The sequence below is a fragment of the Agelaius phoeniceus genome, chromosome 6, assembly GCF_051311805.1.
Source record: "Agelaius phoeniceus isolate bAgePho1 chromosome 6, bAgePho1.hap1, whole genome shotgun sequence".
Lineage (NCBI taxonomy): Eukaryota > Metazoa > Chordata > Aves > Passeriformes > Icteridae > Agelaius > Agelaius phoeniceus.
This window is the reverse complement of record NC_135270.1, coordinates 23,988,743-24,000,863: the sequence shown is the minus strand read 5'-3', so window position 1 is coordinate 24,000,863 and position 12,121 is coordinate 23,988,743. Positions and strand designations below refer to the sequence as shown.

Here is a 12,121-nt window from a genome sequence, read left to right as displayed (position 1 = left end):
GGACCCTGGGAAGTGCTGCAAACCTGCTCTTGGCATCATAGGCTCCACACCTTCTGCTTCTAGGAAGAAACATATCCAGTTTTTTTGCTAAATGAAGTTTCTAGCACCAGCTGCTAACAACAGTCAACTCCATGGAGCATATCCAGGACACCTACAGAGCTGGGGAAGTGCGTGGCAGGCTTTAATGCTATGACAACCATCGCTGAGGAATTTTTCAATTTCCTTTTCACTCATATTGACATGAGAATCACTGGTCCTACAAGTGAAGGGCACCTTTAGGCCTAGATCAGATGAATTTTGTGCAAACTTCCATTCCTGATAAAAGCTCAGATAGTGCACTTTGCTTGAAGGGATCTTGCTTTTAAGTCCTTGGTTTTAAGCTACCACCAGCAAAGAGGCTGATCACTGCCAAGGGTGACTAACTAGAGTCCACAGCACAAAATTGCCTATAGGAAATGAATTACAATGCAGCAATGCATTTCACAAGCAGTTCTGATTCTTTACACATGGTTGAGCTGCTGAAAGTGAAGTATTGTCCTGCCTTCATGCTGTCAATTGACTAGCAAAAGCAAAAGCCCCAGAGATGAGGTTTTCACTGCTGACTGACAGGTGCCCAGGAAACCCAACTGAAGCTAAGCCCCAACAACCATCAGGATTTTGCTGGGCTTGCTTACTGCTCAAAAATAAGCAATTTCCAATCACTACAGTGAAAGCTACCAGAAAATTACAAACTGTGTGTAATTACACTGTGTGTAATTTCACTGTGTGTAATATGTGGTCTGCTCAATGAAGTGGACTCTGAGGAAGTCACTAAAACAACCTTTCCTATTAGACCTATTGGATGACTAATCTGGGGCTATTTTCGCTTCTCAGATGACAAACTGCCGCTCACTTCCAGCCCCAGGGGCTACTCTCCATTAAAATTTGGAGGCATTCACTCTGAACCCAAAATTTCTGCACAGCCCTTCACTTGTGGGGATTGATGGGTCTACATGCACACTCTGCCTGGGCTAATTGGAAAGCCAGGATTCCTTCAGACAGGATTAAAGAGCCAGTCCTGTTGATGCCTCCATCCCTACATACTGAAGCCCAGCAATACTATCAGTATCAACACTCACAGTATGCAGTGCCACACCCAGCATCTACACCCTCAGCTGCACAGCTTGCTCCTTGGTTTCTGCTTCCCTCCACTGACACATGGACACATTTACAGCTGAGCCAGCAACTGTTCGTGCTGGAAGGGCTTTGTTTTCCGCCTATGTTTCTCTCTAGCTATAGCTGTCACCCAGGGATGGACTAAACCTTTGCAAGGTTGTCCCTGCTTGTACTGACATGCAAACCTGAACCATAGTCCCTGTGATGCCTTTGCTGCGAGGTGTATCCTTTGCTGCGAGGTGTATCCACAGCAGCAGCCAGACTCAGCCCATGGAGGCAATGTTTTCAGCTGTTTGGACAGCAAACACAACCCACAGCCCAGGACTAATCCATGGACCCATGTGCTCATTTCAGATATTGGCTCTCTTGCCCACAACGGTTTAGCAGATATAAGATCTTACATATACAAAAATACTCTTAATACATTGAACTGTTTTAAAAGTTGCACTTTTAGTTAATCAACTGTGAGCCCAGTGTCAAAAAAATTCAAAGTCAGCCCTCTCTTTTAAGGATAGAAAAAGCCCAGCTTCCCCTGGATTTAGAGCATTTAGAGCCCAAGAAAAGTCTCTCCATCCTTCAAACCAAACCAGGCACATACATACAGCTTTGTCAATCCACATGACAAGCCCAGCTCACCACAGCAAAGCTAAAGGTAATGCCACCGTACCTGACTAGAAAGGGTGTGCGAAGATTCAAGGGCACCCACTCTGCATCCCTACCCAAAAATAGCATGTGCTGATGTAGCTGCCAGTGCTGACCCAGAGCAGCCCTGAGCTGCTGGGAGGTGCCAGCTCCTGATCTGCCTGCTGCAGCCCTGGCACAGCACTGGGATAACCCAGCCCATGGGGAAACAAGGCAGCTCCATCACAGGACATGCTGGACCTGCTCACCAAGGTGAGGACTTCAAAGGGCTGCAGTGGCACTCAGCATGTCAGGAGCCAGTCACTCAGGAGAGAGAACTACCAGCTGCACCTCAGGGGGCTGCAACTGACCCTTCTGGATTAATCAGCACTGAATCTGCTCTTTATAGTCTTGGGCTGAGGGAAACGGGAGTGCATCAGCTTAGATGCCCTTCATCTGGCAAAATGACATTAACTCCAAGAACAACTCAAAGAATTGGAAACCCAATTTGATAAATTTAATTTTTTTTTATTAACAATCATTTTACATTACAAGGATAATATGACAAAAGGAAAGTTCTTGTGTACATACCATGATATATCAACATAGCTCTATTCGTATCCAGTGTCCTAGGTCCTTTCACACAGGTACTATAAAGCATAGTCTGTAAAGTAATAACATTTTAATATCTCCAAAAGAGTGATATTAACATATTAATACATATATAGTAATAGATGTCTAGATATTTTTCTCTCATTTCATATGTGTGTGTGGTGGGTGAGTGGGTGGGTGAGAGATCGCTTGAAACAGTTCAGCAGGGCTGTGCTTGGATGTGGATACGGAGAGGTTTGACAAAACCTCATTTTCTGGAAGTAGAAATGCATTTTTGCTAACTGTCGGGTGAGTCTATGAGGATGCCATGACTGGCAGAAAACTCCGTAGCCCTCCTGTAGCATTTGGGACATTACAGCATATGAACCATGAGACGTGGTTCCCACGTAGCCCAGCGAGCTTATTCAACATGAGGTGCAGTGCATGGGAGCCCCTCGCCGGGCGGCAGCACCCCCAGCAGGGCGGCTGGGAGGTGAGGCCGCGGGCTGGGCTGGCGCGGGTGTCAGTGGCTTCGGAAGGAGGGGGCTGGAGCGAGAAAACGGTCTCTGAGGTTTGTGAAGGAACAGGTGCTGAGAGCTCCCTGCCGCTGAGGGGCTGCGGCAGAGCGGGGAGCCGCCGCCGGGCAGGGGCGGCTGAGGTGGATTACCAGTTGTGTGGAGGAGAGAGGCCTGGGAAAGGGCACTGAGGTGTGTGACAGGGCCTGGGGACAGCTTGCACAGCGTCTGCTCATGCAAAACCAGTGTAATGATCCATTCGGATGTTGCAATTACAATTCACCCTCCTCCCGACCAAAGCCAACAAATAAAACAAACAGCAAGGAGTGCAGTGGTTGCCAGGCCTGGTGTGGAGCTGCAAAGGCAAACATCCATGCTTTCCCTCCAACCTTGTGGGGAAGCAGCTCACTGACTGACCACCTGCTGCTGGACCGGCCAGAGGCACCTGTCAGGTCCTCTCAGGTGTCAGCCAAAGGCTTCAGGATGCAGCAGGGCCAGTGTCCTATGAGTGGCTGAGTGATGGGAGGGATGGAGAGATGAGAGAGCTGCCCATCCCACAGGCATCAGCAGATACTCAGGGAGGGCTGATCCACCCCGACCCCAGCACAGAAATGCTGGTCATGGGAAAGCAGGTGTCTCTTTGCAGGGGCAGGGTAAGAGGGTTGCACCCTTTGGTGCTTCAGCCTGGCAAGGTCCGAACTCTGTGTCCTGGGGCCCAAAGGCACACATGTGACACTGACCATGTCTTCCGTACAATCACATCATTCCCTTTCCTCCAGAAAGTCTCCTTGGACCCCTGGCCAGGCAGGCTGCTCACGGGCTGAGGAGCGGCTGTGAGACCTGAGGGAGCAGAATGGCTCCAGCAGCAGAACAGTGGCCAGCCTGACCCAACAGAGCTGAGTGTGCCTTCCCAGCTGGGATTGCGCACTCTCATCCCTATCGCTCCGACTTCACGATTCCTTCTCGTTTGCAATGTTCCAGCTCCATACACTATCCCTGCCAGTTCCACCTGCGTGGCTGAACCCTTCCTCCGCTCAAAACCGCCTTGGCTCTCCTGCTGCTGCTTTTATCCCAGCGCCATGGCTGTGTCGCTGGCTGACGCCTGCAAGTGCACCCATGCTCTCGCTGGGGCCACGTGAGCGCTGGCCAGTGCAGGGTCTCCCTGGCAGAGTGCCGGCAACTGCTGAGGAATGCCAGGTGGAACTGCAAAAAGCCACATTTCCACAGCACCAGTGTCCACAGTTGCCAACTGCATCCATGCAGAGAGAGCAAAGTGCATGTGAGGGTGGATATGTGTCTGTCCAACTGTGAACACACAGGCTCCCAGCAAGAGGCTTTATTGGGAGAAGGACACTCAAGCATTTTTCCCTACCAAGACATTCCATTATTAAACAAACCTTATTTATCACTCGGTTAACATGCCAGCAAGGAAACCCCTTGCCCTAAACACAGCCAAGCCCCTCTCCATAGAGTGCTATACATGTAAATGTAGGCCTCAGTGTATGGCTAAAACCATCCCAAAGTCCAGAGTCTTCAGTGTTACATGCCTTGTGCTAGAACACAGGGCCAGCCTTACACAAGGGTGGTTGAGTCTATCTCTATATTATATTTTTATATCTATTGAAAACATAGAAATATATAAATATATAGGATTTCATTTATAGATATATAAGCATGTGATTTTAATCTTTTGTACTGTGTGTATATGTACTGGGATGTGCGTATATACAATATATAGACCATATGCATATGTACTGTATACATACACTAGCTTACATGCACACACATCATATGTGTCTCCAAGGGAGACAGGAATTGCATAGGCATTACTGCATTGGATACAATGGCTGGGGGATTAACGTACCATTTCTCTGCTTTTAAGACCTCTTTTAACAGGGGTGAAAGGGGAATCTGCAAAAGCAGAGGCTGTTGCTGCTTATTTGCAAGCCAGCTGTCTAGGCACTGGTCAAACAAACAGCAATCCTCATGAGATAAGAAAGGAGGGGAACTCCAAAGACCCCGTGGGCCACCTGGTTGAGTTTGTGCTGTGAGAAAGAGATGGACCGAGCCTGAATCATGTCTGAACAATCATACCAGCAAGAGTGTCACAAGTACGGGGGACATGGGTGCAGTTGGCTCAAGACCCAAGGCAGACACCACACGAGGACCCTGCCCACTGTGTCCCCTCACAGCCCCCGTAACTTCCGTGTGCTTTTGCTGGCATGGGAAGAGCTTTGGTTTCCTGTGAGGATTATCCCTGCTGAGGTCGGTCTCGTGGCTGGAGGGCCTGGATCCCTGTGGACACAAGGTGAGTCCTGCAGAAGGACATGTCTAAATGTGCTTCACAGATTTCTGCTTCACAGCAGGGTAAAAGAGGCAAGGAGCCTGAGCAAAAAGTGGGGAAGGGAAATTGGCAACCAAAAATCCCACAGGCTAGAAATACAAACCCGAGGGTTTGGAGAAGTGTGCATTATTCACAGTCAGATGCCATAGCTAAGATGCAGGGAAAGGAGACAAAAAAGAGCTCATTCAAGAAAAACTGAATCCTCTGTCTTTGTAGCCTAACCAGTTCAAGACACTGTGAGCAACACATTCAAAACAGCTCCTCTCGCTCTCTCAGCACAGCAGGAAAGGCCTTGATTAAGCTCGAGGCATGGCAAACTTGGAGCCACAGAGGCCTCCCTCAGCACCCTGCTAAGCCCTCCCCATGCCTGCTGCTGCCTCCTGGCCTCACTGCCACCAGGCTGGGCCCAGACATACAGGCACAGAGTTGCACCTGGGAAAGGCTTGGGAGCCCTGGGAAGCCAGGGGTTCGTTGCATTGATATTCTGCCCTCCTCCCTATCTTGTCGATGCTGGTAGTCATGTTTCCATCCACAGACTATCCATGAAAGTAAGAGCTACAGATCTGAGATTGGCAGGTTGACCTGGAGAGAAAGCTTGCAAAGCACCTGCATTACCCTAGGACAAAGGCCAGGTTTATTTTCTGATGTGTGGGTAACAGGGAATTGTGTTGGAGGAGCTGGGATGGGCTGGGCTGGGCTGGGTTGGGCCAGCTGCTCTACCAAGCTCTTGTCTATCCTCATTACCAAGGTAAAGGGTCTCTGACCTTTCCTATCATGGGTAATCACAACATCCAGTGGCAGGAATCACTGTTTGCAAGCAGTTATTTGCTAAAGGAACAAGTGCTCTGCCTGTGTCAGCTGGCTGCCAGAGAATATCACCACATGCTGCACATTTCACTGCACCATTAGAAATAAAAGCTGCCAGTGAAAGGTGTCACAGATGAAAGCAGGATTTGCAAGTGAACCAAAGGGAAGGAGTGACAAATTGGAAGAATAATTTCTGACCAGGCCACTGGCAACTCTCACCTTGCCATTTCCTCCCTGGTAGACAAAAGTTAGGAGGCTTGGATCGAGAGTTGTAAACAGGCCTCTTGGGCTGCTCAACACAAGTCCTGGGGGAGCATTCCTCTCTCCAAAGGTGTCTGGAGACTGTCCCCAAATGTTCCTTCCCTCCATGTGGGCCAGGCACTTTGATGGGCTTCTATGCAAAGGAGCTTTTGCTGCTGCAAACAGAAAGGCAGGTGATTTTTCCTCTCTACCTACAAAGAGCTATGGAGTTCTATGGATTCTGTGACCCATGTTCACCTTGCCCATCTCCAGTCAGAAACTAAAGGAACAGCAGATTTTCTATCTTTTTTATCTTTTTACATCTCCTCAAGTTTAAAAAGGAAGGGAGCCTGCCACCTCCCAGGCAGGCAGCAGCTCCAGAGCTTCGCAGCAGCACCCTGAGCAGAGACAATTCAAACCGTGACTGGAGAGCTATGAGCCCCTTGTGTGGAGAGATCCCTACTTTATGGTCAGGCAAACAACCATCCAAGGCTGTACAGCTAGCAGGGGGTTTCCAGTTTAATTTTCACTGCTCTGGATGAATGGATCAACTTGATCATAAAATTCCTAAGAAAATATAGGAAAACATGAAAACAAAGCCATTTTTCATGCTTCCTAGGTGTGTCATATCAGTGCCCCTGTGTTGCAACTGTGGGATGCCCTGACCTAGCTTGTGCCATTTCCATGAGGACCACAAGGAAGAGCACCCAGTGCCTGCACCCCTGGTGGCAGTTTGGCAGCAGCTGAGTGGCCCTGGCACAGCTGCCCTCTCCTGCCCGAGCCAGCCTCAGGCTGCACGTGCTCTCAGAGGTAAGGCAAGGGGTAAGTGCTACAGAGGGTGCTGACCAGCCCTCACTGCTACATTCACAGGGTCCACTCTGCTCCACTTGGACCATCTGACTGAAAGGCCCTGTTTTACAGCAAAGGGGCAGTGTCAGGGCACAAGGACAGGCCACCACTTGTGTTTTGGGTGGGCTCAATCCCTCCTCAGTCCCACAAGGACAGAGGCAAACACTTCCAAAACCCTGACCAACACCAGCCTAGCTGTTCCTGTGTGGTTTGAAAGTTGAACCACTCCATAGTGGCTTGGCTGCATACCTCTGCCAGTGCTGGCTGTGAAGTTCTGCTGAAGGCAAAGGGGTTAGCAGGAGGTGAGTGAGACCTAGGTAGAAGTGTGTGTTTTCCTGGGGAAGACAGTGCGTGAACCCTGGCAGTGAAAGTGACTCAGAGAGAGATCAGTTCCAAACATGCTACATCTCCATTGAAAACAAACAAAAAAGTTTAAAAAATAAAATAATATTATATATATATATATATATATATTTATATAAATGAAAAGCTATTAACTAGCAGCAACGGTTCTAGAGATATCTTAGCACCAAGACCAAGGGCAGGGGGGTAACAGGAGAAAGGAAAGGTTCAGTGTTGCTGATACCACCATCATGTTTCCAAACAACACAGCTTGGCACAAAGCTCATCCCTCTGGGAAGTGAGAACATGTTGGCTTGGACACCTTTTGGATAACACGTCTCACTCCCACGATGGTCTGGTCAGGTTGGTGCTGTCCATGCCACATCAGCAGGGCAAGGCACTAGCATCTGTGGAGTTTTTGCACCTTTTTTGTTTGTGTGGTTTTTTTTGGTTGGTTGGGGTTTTTTTGTGTTTTTTTTTTTTTCTCTTTTCTAACCTGAAGTGATTTTGTGTGGATGGAGCTTGTTTACTTTAAAAGAATAAAACAAAGGAGAGCCCCAAGCCCACAAAACAATCTCTTTGTGATGGAAGGTGCAAGTCCCCCAATTCACATTTCAGCTGGACTCTGCATTCCTTCAAGAAAGGAAGAAATATTTTGCAGGAAGAAGCAGAGCATGCCTTCTTCCTGCTGTCATCAGTCTGCTGTGCTGTGGAACATGTTACCTTGGTCACAAGAGAGTAAGTGAACCTTTGTAGGACATCACACATGATTATAATCCAAGATAATCTTGCATTGATAGCTCCTGCCACCAAAATGCAGCAGGTTTTTCTTTCAGTCATTCCAAACAAAACAAAACAAAACAAAACAAAAGCCCCACAACAATCTAGGATTATAAAGACATGGTATAAATAATGTAAATTAGAATATAATTTTTAAGCCTTTGAATCTCCGCCCAGAGGTGGCTCTCGACTCATTGGCTGTCTAGCTTCCACAGCAGCCCTGGTTTTGAATGAATAGTTGTATATATATATATATATTTATCTCATACAATATAAAAATATAAATGCAAAAATTTTCCCCTGCCTTCTCTATTTTGCTATTTTATAGTCTGCACATGACATCATGTTATAACATATGTATGATAGACTGGTACTATGGTTATCATAAAAGGAGCTGAAAGCCAAGTATTACTCTACAGCCCAAAGGTAGGGAGAACTGAGAAAGAGGCATCACAGTTTAGGGGAGGCATTTGTTTCTAAATCAGAATAAAGACTCAAAATAATGCCCCCAGCCCTCCTCTCCTGTCAGTAATTTTTTGAGTGAAGAAAGCTTCCACTCAACTGAAGAGAACTGGGTGGAGCTGGGAGCAACAAAACACACGGGTTGCTCTGTCAGAAATTAGAAATCTGATGGTTGCCAACAAAAGGCTCAAATGGCTCAATAACTGGGCAGAACAATGGAAAGAGAGGCAGAGATTGAAACTGAGGGGAAAACAAACAAACAAACAAACAAACAAACAATCAACCCCAAAATGAAACAAAACAAAACAAAAACCAACCCAGCAAACTGACAACACACATACAAAGGAAACCGCTGGGAGGATGAGGCTGACAAAGACCCGTTGTCTAGCTTATAGGTTGTTAGGTTTGAACATGTAGAGTATGGCCCCAGCACATGCTTCAAAAGAATGAAATGTTGCCACCTACATTGCAGCTGCCATGGTTGGAGACACCAGTAAATGTCTAAACATTGTCTCAATCTTTAAAATTCTGCTTAGCTTCTATCAGACGCACATCGTCTTAAATTTTCAGTGTGGGTTTTTCCTTAATATAGATAATATATATATTTTATATAATATATCAAAGTTTAGAGTATAGATTAAAAAAATTATCTGATCTGAGGCATTCCTTCCTAAATATCAGGGTAAAACTCAGAGCCGTGGTCCATGCTCTGCAACATCGGCTTCTGGTCAAGAGATGACATCCTGCTCAGCATTTCGGCCGAGAGCGCGTAACTGTTGCCTGACTTCTCCTCGAACCAGCTGTCGAGAGCCCTTTTGCAATCGAAGTTGGCAATGGGCGGCCCGTTAACAGCAATCGTCAACAGGTCACTGAGCTGCTCCAGCGTCAGCCGGGAACGGTTGTTCTTGCGCACTCTCTGCAGGGCGGTGCGCCCCTTCTCACAGCAGGCCGAAGAGGTGGGAAGGACTTTGAGGATCTGAACTATTTTATTTAGGAGGGGAAATCTTTGTTTGTATTTACAAATGTGACTGAGCAAGTCTTTAAAACCATTTTTGGTATAATAATCCACCTTGAGTTCCCGCCACTCCATCAGCAGACTCCCTCGGGTGTCCATCCCTTCTCGGCAAACCTCTCTGGAAAATGATGGGACTGTCTCCAGGTGTTCAAATATTTGTACCATATCCTCCTTCCCATAGCTCATGAGCTCATCAGTGCTTCTGGGCCAAGCTGCAAGGTCAAATACCTGACAGGCCTTCACAAATGTCCGGCTGCGGGAATCGAACCTTTGGGCTAGGATCACCTGGGTCTTCTGGCAGATCTTTTCTCTGATCGACTGGAATTTGGCTTCAGCCACCCGTAGATTTTTCACAGCAATGCCATTAAAGCTTTCACGGAAGTTTTCCTCAAACTCCTGCAAGTACTCCCCAGGGGAGTCTGCTAGCCGGCTGATCTCCTGGATGGCCTCCTCTATTTTATCATCCACCTGTGACACAAGAAGGTACTCCCCTTGGAAGACGTAGGCAAGGCGTGAAAGCACAGCGATCACATCCAGCAGGAAGTAGATGAGTTTAATCGACTGGTAGTCCATCAGGAACTGCAGGAGGGCCAAGGCAATGGCAGAAGCATCTGCCCTTTGGGTTTGGCCACTGACATCTTTGAGATGGGCCACAACCTCAAGGTAATCCTTGATGAGAGCGTTGAGCACGTTCTGCTCCCCAATGATCCACTTCACTGCTCGAATGTCCCCCAGGAACTCGGTCTCCTCACACAGAGTGGCAGCAGTGACCCTTAACTCACACATGAGTCGGGGAGAATAACGATAGAAACTGAGCAGTTGCTTCAAATTGTTTTCTAGCTCCTCCAGACATGGTAGTTCCTTCCCACTAATGGCATCCAAAATTTCCAAGTGGGGCCTATGCACCATAAAGGGAAGACAGAGAAGCCAGGGCAAGGTCTTTCTGATTGTCATGAACAAGTTGGCTCTCAGGCTGGCGGTAATGTTAGCACCATCAACTCCCAAGCCAATAGTTGGCTTCTCATCCTGCAATCGTATTCCCAGGCTGGAAAAAGCCCGATCTAATGCTTGAAGGTAACTGTCTGTTGTAGAAAAGCCAAGCTCCTGAAGAGACAGGAATTCAGTTGCTGGAGGCCCATCACTGCTGGTGTACTGCACATAGACTGCAACTGTATCTGCAAGCAAGTCGTCACTCTGCCCATCCAGAATGATGCTGAGGAAGGGAGACTGCCGGATGCGCTCAACAAGGTCCTCTCGGAGAGCGCGGGCGATATGGTGAATTAAGATCTGGCAGTCTCCCTCATTCATGTACTGATCCACCACCTTGAGTTCACATTTTCTCAGTAGCTCTGCCAGAGGCCGAAAGTCGTAGTAGGGCCTGCCCTCCAGGGCCAGGTGGTAGGCGGTGTTGAAGAGCAGGGTCATATTTCGGCACATCTCTTCTGTCTTCTCTGGGTGCATCCTGAGCTTGTAAAGCTGCAGGCACTTCTTGTGGAGGTTGCTCTGGCTGTGAAGCTTTATCGTGTGTATCTTGAACTGCTTAGAGCCAATGATGAAGGCTGAAGTCCGAGAAGATTGCACTGTGTACTGCCTACAGACATGGCACCACATCTCATTCAGTGTCGGGGAGTACCGCAGAAACCAAAACTTTTTAAGCCACTCTTGCTTGAACCGCCGTATCCTCCGTCCCGTCGCAGAAGAAATCTTAGAAGGCTCATCTGTAGCAGCAATCATATCATTGGAAACTGATTCATCAGCAGAATCCACCTCTTGGTCATCATCCTCCATGATGGTGGGAACTGAGATGATGCTTTCTGAAGCTGTAACAAAAAAGGAAAGAAAGGAAAAAAATATGGTATTTACAAAGTTGCTGAGCTAGAGAAGCATCCTACTGGTGACAGTAAGAGCACTGCCCAAAGAGCTGGCCACAACCTCTCTTCTCCTGCCCACAATACATTATAGATAGAATTTTAATAATGACTTTGAAAGGAAAAGAAATCAATATCTCTGCATAAGAACTTTGTCTCCAACATGCCACAATGAACAGCAAAAAAGGACACTACATCCTAGCCACCTGAACAACACACTGTGTGACCAAAATATTCCTTTTACTGAAGGCTCCTGGCCGCTTGACAGCATGTTCCTGGAGAAAATGAAATGTATCTTCAAAAAGGCACACATGGTTTTGTTAAGGCAGTGGAGGAAACAAAGAGAGATTTCCAACAAGGGACACAGCAGGACATAATTTCATACACAAAGAGAGCACATTTCAGCAATACCACAGAGTCATTCATACTTTCTTGGTAGCATGTGAGGCATTGTGGAAGGTCTTCCGCTGAAAGAGAATGCATCAAAAATACAGCAAACAAACTGTCTGCAATGGAATGTCTTTTTTATTGG

General features: G+C 47.4%; 1 protein-coding gene across 5 annotated transcripts in view; it reads right to left on the bottom strand.

The window, feature by feature from the left end:
• Positions 1-2,289: 2,289 nt before the first annotated feature.
• The window catches only part of PRDM11 (PR/SET domain 11), a 49,057-nt gene continuing 39,225 nt past the window's right edge, over positions 2,290-12,121 (bottom strand). For all 5 annotated transcript variants that reach the window (XM_077180020.1, XM_077180019.1, XM_077180021.1 and 2 more), the window contains one exon: positions 2,290-11,541. In XM_077180020.1, the coding sequence (XP_077036135.1) occupies positions 9,377-11,541 (2,165 nt within the window). In that variant the 3' untranslated portion in view covers positions 2,290-9,376. The remainder of the gene's footprint in view (positions 11,542-12,121) is intronic.